The following is a 15,424-nucleotide window of genomic DNA, read 5'->3' on the forward strand; positions in this document are numbered from 1 at the left end:
TCTATCATCCATCCTTCTATCGTCTGTCCATCAATGCATTCATAATCCATCCATTCATCCATTTATCATCCATACAGCTACCATCCATCCATTCACCATCCACCATCCATCCATTCACCATCCACCCATCCACCATCCATCCATTTAGTATTCATCTATCCATCTCGCTGTTCATCCATATATCCATCCATCTGCCCATTCACACATTCACCATCCATACATCATTTATACAACATCCATTCATCTATTCGTTATCCATTCACACACCCACCATCCATCCACCCAACCACTGATCCACCTGCTATCCATCCATTTACTATCCATCTATCCATCCACTGTCCATTCACCCATCCTTCCATTCATCTACCATCCACCCATCCATCCACCATCCATCTACCCTTCCCCCATCCACTCATGTATTCATCACTCACTCATCCACTATTCACCTATCTTTTCATTCATCCACCATCTATCCACCATCCATCATACATTCACAATCCACCTGCTATCCATTCATTCACCATAGAATATACCCTCTAAGCTCCTACCCTTAACCAAGTCCTGAACCTCATGATGGGCCAGATGCAGTCTGCCTTCAGGGGGTCCCCAATCTGTTGGAGGAGTTGGACATGGAGATAGTGTGTCCTTCATCCTAGGTGCCACCTCCCACTCCCAAGTCTTTAAAAGGAGACAGATGCAGTCAGTTCTGTTGCCTGTGGGTTCGGGAAAGGTTCCAGATGCCAGTGCCCTCAAGTTGAGTGATGAAGACGGGAAGTTTCCCAGGTGTCCTGAGCAGGGGCAGGATAGCAGGGGCCTGGTGTGTTCATCAGAGTGGGCAACTGTATGGAGCAGCATGGAGCTGGGCTGTGCTTTGGCCCCTCTCTAGGTGAGGTATTCTCAGCCTGGGTGAGCTGGCTCATGTACAGACACCTGGCTGTGACCTTTTGGTGAGGGCCCTGGCACAGGTGTGTAAATGGGTGCCCATCCCAGGCCCAGGTAGGTGGTGTGGTGGAAGAGCTTGGAAACTTGCTGGAGACAAGAATGAAGAGTTGGTGGGGCAAGATGAGGAGGTGGTCAGATGTGCACTTGGGGAAGACAGTCAAGGGAAGACCGGGAGCTGGCGCTGGGGTGTCAATGGTGCACATGAGGAAGAGCATGGAGAGGCTTCCAGTGGAGGGCCTGCTTGGGTGGGCACAGGGGCTGATTTGCCTGGTGTTGTCCTGATGGGTGGCTGGTATCTCTGTAAGTTCTCCCCACTCACGCTTCCTCACCCCATGGGATGGAAGTGTCTGGGCTTTGCCAGCTGCAGTTTCTCTCTCTTTGTGAGGAGGCTCACAGGATGGTCTTGGGAAGTTTCTCAGGGGCAAGCAAGGATGGAGGCCGGCATCTCCATTGCCTGATCCCAGGCAGCAGGTGGTGGAATAAGCCTTTGGTTCTGTCTTCCTCCCTTGCCTGTGGAGTGTGGGGTTCAACTCTGTGGGCAGCAGTAGCCTGGGCACGTTCTCCTATCTGCTGTGACCACCCTGAGTTTCCATCTGAGAGGTGGGTGGGAGGGAGGAGGAGAGTGTGGAAGACACAGGGCAGGCACTGGGCAGCTCCTTGAGTTTGGGCCCTGCTGTGTGACCAGGCAGGGAGCAGTTGCCACTCAACATAAGGGCCCTGGAATTCTGGGCTGAAGGGACCTTGGAGGACATCTGGACAAAATGCCCTCTTGGGATGGGAGAAGCGTCTGCTTCCACACCCCCAGGGACAGGGAACTCACTTTCTGAGGTGAACTGCCATCCGCTCACAGTAGCAGGCCCTGTGGCTTCTCCTTCCCAACCCACATTGGGTCAGATAAGGCACCAAATGCCAGAAAGAACTCCAGCCATGGGGCTTGGAGCTTGTCCATTCTGCCTGCTGAGAAGGGCATGTGTGCCTGTCATCAGCCTCCTGTGGGTGAAACCAGGCATGTTCTGAAGGGGTGTGTGGGGGTGCGGGTCTATGAGTTGGAGCTGAGCCACTCTCCACAGGCTCAATGTGGGTGGCCTCTGTGTCCCCCTCTGTGATCAGGGTGGGTTTCTATTCCCTAACCCTAGGTCACCCTCCTGGTCTGGGTGATGCCTGCTCTGGCAGACCCGAAGGTGGCCCCCGTACCAGTTACTACTAGCCCCAAGGCTATTCTAGCAAGTCCCACTTTTGGTGGGGGTGAGGGGACAGGGTCTCCTGTTGCCCAGGCTAGAATGCAGTGATGTGAACATAGCTCAGTGTAGCCTCAACCCCCTGGGCTCAAGCGATCCTCCCACCGCAGCTTTGCGAGTAGCTGGGATTATAGGCACATGCCTCCACAGGGTCTCACTATGTTGCCCAGGCTGGTCTTGAACTCCTGGGCTCAAACAGTCCTCCCACCTTGATCTCCCAAAGTGCTGGGATTACAGACATGAGCCACCGTGCCTGGCCAAGTCCCACTTCTAACACCAATTCTAGAGAACAACACACTCACTGTTTTTCTTCTATTATACTCTCACAGCACAGACCACTCTGTGACCAGATGTGTGGGGGCCATACACCAAGCGATTCTCTAGCAGACAGCAACTGGCTGTCCACACTTCAATTCAATTCTGATACTTTCTACTTGGAGTTAGAGTCAGATTTCATAGATTAAGGGCTCAGTCCCACAAGACTGCCCCACTTCAGATGCCAGTGGGAAGTCCCAAGCCACCCACACTTCTGACTGAACAGCTATGAAATGGGGTTCCCACTACCCTTCCTTGAGTTTGATTAACTTGCTAAGGCAGCTCCCAGAATTCATAGAAACACTTGTATTGAGCAGCTATCATAAAGGATACAGCTCAGGAATAGCCATGTGGAAAAGATTTAAAGGGCAAAGGATGGGGGTGGGGGTGGGCATAGACCTTCCATGTTCCCTCTGGGCGTGCCATGCTCCCAGTACCTCCATATCTTCACCAACCTGGGAACTCATCAAATCTCATTTAAGAGCTTTTATAGAGCATAATCTCTGTTCCCCTCTCCCCTTTCTAGAGGTGGGAGGGTGGGAAAATTCCAACCCTCTGAACACTTGGCCTTTCTAGGGGCCCATTCTGATGTTGTCCAGGACCCCTACCTGAGCGACCTCATTAGCATAAACTCAGATGTAGTCAAAGGAGTACATTATGAACACTCAGGAATTTCTGAGGGCTTTAGGAGCAGAGACACAATCTATTCTTGGGCCATACCCTCACACCAGTGAACCCTAAAGTGGCCCAGTCCTGTGGACTCCAGGGTGTCCCAGCCTCGCCCTCCTTCTTACCCTCTTGTGCAGAGGCAGCGCCGTGCCTGGTACGTGGCTTGCAGAATGTGGATGTCTTCGCGGGGGAGGTGGCCACGTTCTCCTGTGAGGTGTCTCACGCGGGTGGGCCGGAGGCCCGCTGGTGGCTGGATGGGACCCTGCTACAGGATGGCCCCCAGAGCGCCATCGCTGTGCGAGACGGGATCTTTCACTCCCTCATGCTCTCAGGCCTGGGGGTGGCCGACTCCGGCACTGTCACCTTCCATGCAGGGCCCCTGGTCTCCACGGCCAAGTTGTTGATCAAAGGTATTGGCCGATGGGAACCCCTGCCATGCTGGCACTTTTGTATGCTTCCTGCGGGCTCCTGGGATCAGGGATTGGCCCCCAGGGCCACAGAGTGGGCACCACTCTATGCATGCTGTCTGCCTGCAGTAGCACAGGTGGGCATGGAGGGTGGATGAGAAGTCTGGGCTTAGGGAGTGGTGTAGCTGGACACCAACCTGTGCCCTGCTGGCTATCACCTTGTTGGCCACACGTGCCCAGCCATGAAACCCAGTCCCTTGTGGAGGCAAGAGCAGCCCCTGCCGAGCCTACCCCTGCTGTCACCTGCTTCCTCTGCTGTGGGCTCAGGCTGGGTTTGTGCCCTTCTGGGAAAGAGCTGGCCATATGGGAGCCCCCTCCCAGTGACCCACATGGTGCCTTTGCCCCCTGTGCGCCCTCAAAGAAAATGTGGAAGGTTCACCTGGGTCCTGGGGCAAACAGCCATTTGTGGAGTAGGATTTGGACGGTGGAGATGGGATGGGGACCCCAAGAGAGATGGCAGAGTCCTTGCAGAAGGGGCGAGCTGGGCTGGGGCTCTGGCTCCTGAGCCAGGGCCAGAGGGCATGGGGTAGGGGGACTTTGGAGGGTGTATGTCCCTGTTGGGGCCATGTGCCCAGGGCCAGAGGGAGGTAGGGGCAAAGGGGACCAGGAGGGGCCCCCCTAGAAAGAGACCAAGCCTGACATTGCTATCCCCCATTGGTGGGGGTGAGGTGTGTCTGCAGTGGATAGCCCTGGGCTGTCGTGGTGGGCCCCCTTCCCTGGGCCATGTGCCAGGCGGTCACTGCTCTGCCATTGCCTGCCACAGCTCTGTGCTTGCTGCCGCTGAAGCCTCTAACGCTGACAGCAGAGGGTGGGATGGCTGCAGTGGCTCAGCTCCGGGGGCTGACGTATGTCCGGCATGTTGGCCGACAGATCCTGTGGTGGAGGTGGTCAGTGCCATGCAGGACTTGGCCGTGGAGGAGGGTGGCTCGGCCGAGCTCCTCTGCCAGTACTCACGGCCCGTGCAGGCCACGTGGAAGATGGACGAGCGGGAGGTGCGCACGGATGGGCACCGTGTCATCATAGAGCAGGACTGGAACGTGGCCAGGCTGACCTTCAGGCCGGCCTTGCCCTGTGACAGTGGCATCTATTCTTGTGAGGCTGCGGGCACCCGCGTAGTGGCCCTGCTGCAAGTGCAAGGTGAGGCCGCCTGGTGGGCAGCCCCAGGCCCGGGGCAGCTTTGGCACAGCTTGGGCTGTGCAGTGATAGTGGAATGGCAGGCAGTGTCTGGTGGCGCTGGGACACAGGTGGCTCGGACAGGTGGGAACAGGCCCCATAGGTGGTAAGCTTGCTGCACCAGGAGCTGAGCTGTGGGTAGGCACGGCATGCACAGCTGCTGAACTTGTGGCTTCCATGAAGAATGTGTGGCCAAATTCGAAACTCCTACATGTGAACCCACAAGAGAATTAGAAAGGGAGGGGAGAGCGGAGGGCACTGGATTAGGGAGGAGGTCTCTGGTTGTTGTGAGTCTAAGCATGGCATCCCAGGGGCCATGCAGCAGGTCTGGTAGCTCTGTTTGGGGGTGCAGAGAAAGGGGGATGTTTCCAGACCCTGAAGCTGTAGCAGGGCCATGGCGGGTAAAGCATGGCTCTGAGCCTCATGGTGTTTGAGCCTGGTTGTGCGGTTGGCGAGTTTCTAGTCTTGTGAACACCTGTGAGGTTTCTCACCTGTGAGGTCAGGAGCCCAGTGCTAAAGTGGGCAGGGCGTGGTGGTGGTGATGGGGGAGTGCTGGGTGACCACAGAGGCAGGCACGGGTGACTCCACCCTGGAAGCTGAGTGCCCGCCTCCACATAGCTTCTGGGGAGGGGGCATTTTGTTTGGCTTTTTGTAGTTTTCAGGGCACTCCCAAGGGACGTGGGGACCCTGGAAGCGCGGGCATGGTCTGATCATCCCTCTCCCCGCAGCCAAGAACACGGTGGTGCGGGGGCTGGAGAACGTGGAGGCGCTGGAGGGCGGCGAGGCGCTGTTCGAGTGCCAGCTGTCCCAGCCCGAGGTGGCCGCCCACACCTGGCTGCTGGACGACGAACCCGTGCACACCTCCGAGAACGCCGAGGTGGTCTTCTTCGAGAACGGCCTGCGCCACCTGCTGCTGCTCAAAAACTTGCGGCCGCAAGACAGCTGCCGGGTGACCTTCCTGGCTGGGGATATGGTGACGTCCGCGTTCCTCACGGTCCGAGGTGACTGCGCTGTGCCGGGGCGGGGCCAGATCCTTCCCACTGGAGACTGCGGTGGGCGGGCGGCAGAGGGGGCGGGGCTGGGGGCTGGGGGCTGCGGCTGCAGAGGGGACGTCAGTCTCCAAGACCCTCCGCAGGAGGCTGGGCCCCCGGAGCTGCAGAGGGGCTGAGGCCCTGGGAGCGGCACAAGGGGCAGGGTTCGCCAGGGGCCGGCCCCTCCCACCTGAGGCCGGGAGCCACCCGCTCCGCAGTGGGTAGAAGCCCAGGAGGGGTGGAACGGTGTGGGGCGCCATGCGCTGAGACCAGAGGCTCTCCGGAGCCAGGAGGGGGACGTGTTGGTCTCTGGGACCCCCAAGAGGCTGGGTTGAAGGCAAGCAGGACTGGGGGTCAGATGAGAGGTGTCTCCCGCGGGAGGCTGGGCTGTCTTCGGGAGAGGGGCTTGCTGGGTCTCCCAGACCCCTCCCACCCACGCAGGTGGGACGAAGCGAGGGTATGAAGCCCAGGCCCTGCTCCGGCCTTTGCCCTCACAACCCTTCCTTGGGCACACCCGCAGGCTGGCGCCTGGAGATCCTGGAGCCGCTGAAAAACGCGGCGGTCCGGGCCGGCGCGCAGGCCCGCTTCACCTGCACGCTCAGCGAGGCGGTGCCCGTGGGAGAGGCGTCCTGGTACATCAATGGCGCGGCGGTGCAGCCTGATGACAGCGACTGGACTGTCACCGCCGACGGCAGTCACCACGCCCTACTGCTGCGCAGCGCCCAGCCCCACCACGCCGGGGAGGTCACCTTCGCTTGCCGCGACGCTGTGGCCTCTGCGCGGCTCACCGTGCTGGGTGGGTGGTGGGCGAGGTCCCTTTTCCCTCCCCTGCAGCTTGGGTCTGGGGCGCGCCCTGCCTCCAGAGCTGGCGAGTGCGTGGGTGACCATCCTGGGCTGGGTTCTGCAGCGTCTGCCCACTGCAGAGCCTGGGGTTGACTGCCTGCGGATATGGGCCTGACTATGGGAGTCTGGGAGGCTGCTCTTGGCCAGGCATAACCATGCATGAGCCTACCACCCTGTGGATTCCTAAGGCCAAGGTCCCTTCGTCCTGCCCTATCTCCCCCTCAGCTCCCCCGACTCCTAATGCAGATCTGAGCCCAGCTCTGGGGAGACAGGAGGTACAGAGATGCCAGGGGCTCTCCACGCTGGGTGGGCTCTGGGCACATATAGTCTCCATGTGACATGCACCTGCAGCCAGTATCAGAGCCCAGTGGCTTCCAGAGGGACTGTTGGTGCCTACAGGGAGCCACCCCCCTGACCGGTCCCCCTTTTCCCCAGGCCTCCCTGACCCCCCAGAGGATGCTGAGGTGGTGGCTCGCAGCAGCCACACTGTGACACTGTCTTGGGCAGCTCCCATGAGTGATGGAGGCGGTGGTCTCTGTGGCTACCGCGTGGAGGTGAAGGAGGGGGCCACAGGCCAGTGGCGGCTGTGCCACGAGCTGGTGCCTGGACCCGAGTGTGTGGTGGATGGCCTGACCCCCGGGGAGACCTATCGCTTCCGTGTGGCAGCTGTGGGCCCTGTGGGTGCTGGGGAACCGGTTCACCTGCCCCAGACAGTGCGGCTTGGTGAGTTGCTTCACTGGGGCCTGGGGAGGGATCCCCGGGGGTGGGGCCTGCACCCTGGGTGCATCTTTGCTGATGGGGCCTGTTCTGTCTGTGGGCGCTGTTCCCCAGCAGAGCCACCGAAGCCTGTGCCTCCCCAGTCCTCAGCCCCTGAGAGCCGGCAGGTGGCAGCTGGTGAGGATGTCTGTCTGGAGCTTGAGGTGGCGGCTGAGGCTGGCGAGGTCATCTGGCACAAGGGAACGGAGTGCATCCAGCCCAGTGGGCGGTTTGAGGTGGTCTCCCAGGGTCGGCGACAGATGCTGGTGATCAGGGACTTCACGGCAGAAGACCAGGGCGAGTACCACTGTGGCCTGGCCCAGGGCTCCACCTGCCCCACGGCTGCCACCTTCCAGGGTGCGTTGTCCCTGTCCTTCCAGGTTCCAGGGTGGGGAGCTCTGGTGTGGGGGTGCAGCTTGGCCTTCCTCTCACAGGCTCTCTCAGGGAAGGGCTGAGGGCCCTTTTGAGGACCCCATCACATGGGAGAGACTGAGGCTCCATAGGGAGATGCAGCAAACCCCATGTTGCAGAGCCTTGATGGCCTGGGCCAGCCTGCCTGTCCCTGAGCAGGTCCTGGGTGGTGCAGCCCTTGGTTCTTCTATTTTGGTCCCTTTAAGCTTCTGGGCCCCTGCACACAGACATCCCCTGTACTCTGAACCCCCTGAAACCCCCAGTGCTCCGAGCCCTCCCACACTCTGAGGCCTGTCCCCTGAACTCTGAGCCTAATCCTCCCTGCATGGCAGCCAGCACCCCCATGAATCTAGGCATTCTATCCCAGAAGCAGGGCCAGAAAGGGCTCAAATCAGCCCAATTTGCTTTTGCAGAGTCCTTTCCTGTTCCGGTCATCACATACCCTGTGCAGGGAGGTAGACTGAGGCCCCACTCAAAGTGGGGGAGCCGAGGCTCAGGGGCTCTGAGACTTGCAAAGATTGTGCCATCTGAAGTAGCTAGTGCCAGGTGGGGAGAGAGGCCTAGCAAGGCCACAGCCCAGCTACATACTGATAAGCAGCTGAGGTCTGGGGTGATGGCTCTGAACTAGCCCACTGACTGGTCTTTTGCCTTCCTCAGTGGCACTGAGCCCAGCCTCTGTGGATGAGGCCCCTCCTCAGCCCAGCCTGCCCCCCGAGGCAGCCCAGGAGGGTGACCTGCACCTACTGTGGGAGGCCCTGGCTCGGAAACGTCGCATGAGCCGTGAGCCCACACTGGACTCCATTAGTGAGCTGCCTGAGGAGGACGGCCGCTCGCAGCGCCTGCCACAGGAGGCAGAGGAGGTGGCACCTGATCTCTCCGAAGGCTACTCCACGGCCGATGAGCTGGCACGCACTGGAGATGCTGACCTCTCACACACCAGCTCTGATGATGAGTCCCGGGCAGGCACCCCTTCCCTGGTCAGCTACCTCAAGAAGGCTGGGAGGCCAGGCACCTCACCACTGGCCAGCAAGGTGAGCCCCCCTCAACTTGGCCTGCAAGGAGAGGTCTGAGACCTTCACCATCTATCCATCCATCCATCCCTCCATCCACTATTCATCCATTTGCCATTCATCCACCCATCTATGCATCTACTCATCTATCCATCTTTTCTTCCATTCATCCACTCATCTGCCATTCATCCATCTATCCATGCATCCATTTGTCCATCTTTCCTTCCTTCCTTCCATGTATCCATCCATGCATCTTTCTGTCCATCCATTCATCCATACACCATTCATCTATCCATCCATCCATGCCTCCACCCACCATTCATCCACCCATCCACGCATCCATCCATCCACCATTCATCCATCCATCCATGCATGCATCTTTCTAGCCGTCGTTCATCCATCCATCCACCATTCATCTGTCCATCCATCCATGCATCCGTCCACCATTCATCCACCCATCCATGCATCCATCTACCTGCCATTCATCCATCCATCCATGCATGCATCCATCCACCATTCATCCGTTCATTCATGCATCCATCCATCTAAACCACTCATCCACCCATCTATGCATCCGTCCATCCATCCTTCCATCCATCCACCCATCCACCCATCCACCATTCATCCATCTATGCATCCATCCATCCATGCATCCACCCATACTTTAATTCATCCAACTGCCATTCATCTATTCAGGCATCTGTTTTTCCATCCTTCCATCCTTCTACCTAATCAATCCATTTATACATCTGTCTTTCCTTACTTTCATCTGTTTATGCATCATCCATCTACCATCCATCCATCCATCCATCCTTCCATCCATCCATACATGATCCATCCATCAATGCATGCATTTATTCTCTTCTGTCTGTCCGCCATCCATCCTTCAATCCATGCATCTGTCTATTCTTCCTTCTATCCATCTATCCATCCATGTATCCGTTCTTCTTTTCATTCATTCATCCATTCATGCATTTATTCTTTCTTCATTTCATCCACCCATTTATTTATGTGTCCATCTTTGTTTCCTTTCATCTATTCATCTGCCATCTATTCATCCATATGTTCATCTTTCTTTCCTTTCTTCCATCTATGCATCCACCATCTATCCATCCATGCACACATTCCTCCTTCCATCTAGTCATCCATCCACCCATCTGCCATCTACATACTCATCCATCTATCGTCTATTCACCATTCTGCCCTCTGTCCGTTCATCATCTGTCCATAATCCTTCAGTGTGTCCATCCATGCTTGTATCCATTCATCATCCATCTACCATCCTTCCATTTGTCCGTCCATGTATGCTTCCATCCTTCCTTCTTTTTATCTATTCACCCATCCTCCTATGTGACATGCATCCATCTACCCACTATCCATTCATGTATCTACTCACCGTCCTGTTATTCATCCGTCTATCTACCATCCACCCACCATCCTTCCATTCCATTCCATTCATCCATCCATCTACTATCCATCTGCCACTCCTGCACCTGTTCACCTGTTCATTCATTTATCTGTCAGCCTGTTTATCCACCTATACAACCATACAACTCATACAACTCCATCCATCTGCTGTTTATCATCCATCCACCTACTCATTCACCCATCCATCCACCATTCATCCATGATCTATTCCTGTACTTGTTCACCTGTTTGTCTGTTTATCTGTCAGCCTGTTTCCATACCACCATCTGTCTAACCATTCACTCATCCACCAGCCACCCACCCACTCACTCATCCATCCGTCCATCCATACACCTGTTCTCCCATTCAACCATCCATTCATCAACGTATCTCTCCATCCACCCTGCATCCATCCATTCATATACACATCTGACCGTTAAAACTTTTGCCTGAAGAGTTGGAACTGGTCTCTTTATGGTGTTCTTCACAACCCTGTTCATCCTGGTCTGAGTGACTGTGTAAAGCAATTTCCAGGAAGTGGGCTTGCTTTTTGGAAGGTGCTGTCAGACATCTAGGTCAATTGAAGCTAGTGTGGGTCCAATTGGTAGGAGGAAAAAGGGCATACTGGAGCAAGACCTGGAGCTGCCCCTGCCATGCATTCCACACCTGTCATGCCCTGTTCCTGGCCTCAGATTCCCTATCTCACCATGACATCAGGCTCTGTGCCCACAGGTTGGGGCCCCAGCAACCCCCTCTGTGAAGCCACAGCAGCAACAGGAGCCACTGGCTGCTGTGCACCCACCACTGGGAGATCTGAGCACCAAAGACCTGGGTGATCCCTCAATGGACAAGGCAGCTGTGAAGATCCAGGCCGCCTTTAAGGGCTACAAGGTCCGGAAGGAGATGAAGCAGCAGGAAGGGCCCATGTTCTCCCACACGTTTGGGGACACCGAGGCACAGGTGGGGGACGCCCTGCGACTGGAGTGTGTCGTGGCCAGCAAGGCAGATGTGCGAGCCCGCTGGCTGAAGGATGGTGTGGAGCTGACCGACGGGCGGCACCATCACATCGACCAGCTTGGGGATGGCACCTGCTCTCTGCTGATCACTGGCCTGGGCCATGCTGATGCTGGCCGCTACACCTGTCAGGTGAGCAACAAGTTTGGCCAGGTGGACCACAGTGCCTGCGTGGTGGTCAGTGGGACAGAGAGTGAGGCCGAGAGCTCCTCTGGGGGTGAGCTGGATGATGCCTTCCGCCGAGCTGCCCGGCGGCTGCACCGGCTCTTCCGCACCAAAAGCCCGGCTGAAGTTTCAGACGAGGAGCTCTTCCTGAGTGCAGACGAGGGCCCTGCAGAGCCAGAGGAGCCCGCGGACTGGCAGACATACCGTGAAGATGAGCATTTCATCTGCATCCGTTTTGAGGCGCTCACTGAGGCCCGCCAGGCGGTAACTCGCTTCCAGGAGATGTTTGCCACACTGGGCATCGGGGTGGAGATCAAGCTGGTGGAACAGGGGCCTCGGAGGGTAGAGATGCGCATCAGCAAAGAGACCCCCACCTCTATGGTGCCTCCAGAGCCATTGCCCAGCCTACTGACTTCTGACACCGGTGAGTCTGCACACAGCCTCGGTCTGGGGTCACGAGCCAGGGTGCAGAGGCAGGGAGAGACGGGAGAAGGCTCCAGGCTAGTCATGGCTAGAGTCTGCTGCAAGCTCAAGGGGTTACCTGTGCCCACCATTGGGCTTTTCGCAGGTGCAGCCCACTGAGGTGTGAAAAGCCCTGACTTTGAGGTTAAATAGAGCTGAATTTGAACTCCAACCCTGTCTCTTACTAGCTGTGTGCTTTGGTGGAAGCTGCTTAGCATCTCTGTACCTCAGCTTTCACATCTGTGAAATGAGAATGGGAATGCAGTTGTACTTTGGTATAACAGAGGATGGATTTCAGAACCCTCATGTGTACCCAAATCCACACACACTCAAGTCCCCAAATCAGCCCTGCAGAACCTATATATATGAAAAGTCAGCCCTCCCTGTACAGGGTTTTGCATCCCACAGATGCTGTATTTTTTGATCCATGTTTGGTTGAAAAATATCCACATGCAAGTGGACCCATGCAGTTCAAATGCATGTTGTTCAAAGGTCGTTTGTATCCACTCTCTAGAATTTTTTAAAAGTGAGACTCTGAAATGTAACCTGTATAAAATGCTGCACTCCTCATGGTCCAGTCTGCATACCATTTCCCATTCCAGCATCTAGGAGTAATTAAAAAGCCATTTCCTTATTTACTTGTATCTCTCTAGGAATGTTAAAGAAGGTGTGATGAATGACCCACAGCGTTATTTCTTGAAACTTCTCTCCAATTTTGAGCCTCTCCCTTGCTTCAAATCCCTCACCTGCTCCTCGTGGACTTGCAGGCCACACAGTCTTTATCTTTGCTTTACCTCCCTTTTCCTCCCTGTTTCCAGCCCTTTATCCCTTTTGCCTCAAAGTAGCTTGGGAACCAAGCTGCCAAACAGAATTCTTAGAGAACAAGGAAGAGAGAGAGGGTTAGCAGGCAAAGATACCATTCTGTTTAGCTGTCAGGGTCTGTGAATGCTCCCATAGGAATGATTGTTCTGTACATCGTATGTGTCAAACCATTCATCTGGTGGCAACTTGCATGTATGTGGCAGCCGGACGTGATCATTGTTCCCTGGGGTTAACTCACCCATCTGTCCCAGCCCCAGTGTTCCTGACCGAGTTGCAGAACCAAGAAGTGCAGGATGGGTATCCTGTGAGCTTTGACTGCGTGGTGACAGGTCAGCCCATGCCCAGTGTGCGCTGGTTCAAGGATGGGAAGTTGTTGGAGGAGGATGACCACTACATGATTAATGAAGACCAACAGGGTGGCCATCAGCTCATCATCACAGCCGTAGTACCAGCAGACATGGGCGTCTACCGCTGCCTGGCCGAGAACAGCCTGGGTGTCTCCTCCACCAAAGCTGAGCTCCGTGTGGACTGTGAGTACTGCATCTGGTTTGGTGTCTCCAGGGTGGGTGGTGTAGGGGCTCCTGAGTTGGTCTTGAGGATGGTTCAGAGAGCGTTCATCTCAGGCCAGGCAGGATTTGGGGCCTCAGTGTCTTGTGGCTGATGGAAAGCTCTCTGGGAGCTAGGGCCAAGACAGGCCCCCAGTCTGGAGCCCCTTGGGGTAAGGGGTTGAGGGATCTCATCTCTGTGAGAGGCATCCTGGCTGGGACAGAGGCTCAGGATGATTTGGAAGTGGACTTCGTGGAGTAAGGTGAGGGGGTCAAGAAGGGTGAGTCCAGCATACCCCAACCACTCCCTTGAGGTCCCTTTTGAAGGCTGTCAGATGGCTTGATCAAGAAGCTTCTCAGGAGAAGCTCAAGGGCATGGTGAATTGTTCGTGGCACTGTGGCATTATGAGAAATATTTATTTGACCTTTGTCCTCAGTTCTTGACACAGAGCTTCTAAATCCCTTGGAATTTCCTGGGTGATAGGAGCATCTTTTTTTCTAGTAAGGTGACTCTTGGTGGGCCCTCAGTTAGCTTCAGGATGAGGGGTGGTTTCCAGAAAGACTAAGCCTTTATTAGAAGCCCAAAACTTTCAGCACTACCTCCATCCTCTCAGGAGGATGGGGATGCTGGAGATTAAGTAATTTATCATGCCTGTGTGATACAGCCTCTATACAAACCCATAAACTAAGATGTTTGGGTAGCTTTCGGGTTGGTGAACACATGGAGGTGCCAGGATAGTTGTGCAAAGTGCCGCTCCTCTCCCTCACACCTTGCCCTATGTATCTTTTCCATGAGGCTATTCCTGAGTTACATCCTTTATAGTAAACCGTTAGTAATAAGTAAAAAACTTTTCTGAGTTCTGCGAGCCATTGTTGCAAATTATCAAACACAAGGAAGAGGGTTGTAGGAACCTCCAATTTACAGCCATTCAGTCAAAAGTATGGGTGGAAATCTGGGACTTACAGCTGGCATCTAAAGTGAGAACATACTTGTGAGATTGATTATGTTAATGTTTAGGGTCTGTGCTAACTTTGGGCAGTTAACATCAGAATTGAATGGATGTGTTGTACATCCAGTTGGCATCAGATGTGTTGTGAGTGAAAACAGCTCAGGCACAGACTGTGGAGCCACAGAGTTGGGTAAAATCTTGGCTCTGCCACTTACCAGCTATGTGATCTGGGAGAAGTGACTTTATCACTCAATGCCTCAGCCTCCTCATCTGGAAAATGGAGATCATGGAAACTGTCTTGTGGTATAGCTATGAGAGTTAAGTGAGTTGATTCATGTAAAACATTTAGTAGAACAGGCTGGCTACATAGTTAAGCACAAATTGTTAGCTGGTATGCAAGGCAGTTGTTGGGACAGGAGAAGGGTGCTGTATCTTTCAGCCTGATAAAGTCTCACTGAGTCCTCCAGCCTCTGGCTGGTACAGGCCGTGAGATGCTAAAGGAAGATTTCTTTTCTCTCTCCTGCCATCCCCTTCCATGTTGAGCCTGATGCCACAGGCCAGGCAGACAGTTTTGGAGGTGCTTTGGGGCTGGATGTGCAGCCATGGGATGGCCCTAAGATAAAACTAATAAATGGTTTCAACAAGATCACAGGATACAAGATTGACATGCAAAAATCAGTTGTATTTGTATATACTTAAAATGAACATGTGGAAACCAAAATTAAAAACACAATAATGTTTATAATAGCTTCAAATAAAAAAATTTTTTAACTTAGGTATAAATACAACAAAACATCTACTGGATCTGTATCCTGAAAATTACAAAATGCTGATGAAAGACAACAGAAAGGACCTAAACAAGCGGAGAGACATCATGTTCATGGATTGGAACTGAACATAGCTAAGATGCCAAATTGATATGTAGGTTTAATGCAGTTCCTATAAAAATCCCAACAAGATTTTTTTATATACACAGATGCGCTTGTTCTAAAATGTATATGGGAAGGCACAGAACTTAAAATAGCTAAAAACCATTTTGAAAAACAAGAATAAAATGGTAAGAACCATTCTACTTAATATTAAGATTTACTATTTAGCTAAAGTATTAAAGACAGTGTGGAATTTGTAGAGGGATTGACATATAAATCAGTGGGACAAAATGGAGAATACAGATTTAGACTCATACAAATATGTCCAAGTGATT

The 15,424-nt window shown here is 54.4% G+C and overlaps 1 protein-coding gene across 2 annotated transcripts in view; it reads left to right on the top strand.

Moving 5' to 3' along the window:
• OBSCN (obscurin, cytoskeletal calmodulin and titin-interacting RhoGEF) overlaps window positions 1-15,424 on the top strand; it is a 168,297-nt gene that overhangs the window by 99,176 nt on the left and 53,697 nt on the right. For both annotated transcript variants that reach the window (XM_032136250.2, XM_058430481.1), the window contains 7 exons: window positions 5,533-5,805; window positions 6,356-6,631; window positions 7,114-7,401; window positions 7,510-7,791; window positions 8,503-8,876; window positions 10,995-11,865; window positions 12,977-13,255. In XM_032136250.2, the coding sequence (XP_031992141.1) occupies window positions 5,533-5,805; window positions 6,356-6,631; window positions 7,114-7,401; window positions 7,510-7,791; window positions 8,503-8,876; window positions 10,995-11,865; window positions 12,977-13,255 (2,643 nt within the window). The remainder of the gene's footprint in view (window positions 1-5,532; window positions 5,806-6,355; window positions 6,632-7,113; window positions 7,402-7,509; window positions 7,792-8,502; window positions 8,877-10,994; window positions 11,866-12,976; window positions 13,256-15,424) is intronic.

The sequence above is a fragment of the Hylobates moloch genome, unplaced genomic scaffold (assembly GCF_009828535.3).
Source record: "Hylobates moloch isolate HMO894 unplaced genomic scaffold, HMol_V3 SCAFFOLD_18, whole genome shotgun sequence".
Taxonomy (NCBI): domain Eukaryota; kingdom Metazoa; phylum Chordata; class Mammalia; order Primates; family Hylobatidae; genus Hylobates; species Hylobates moloch.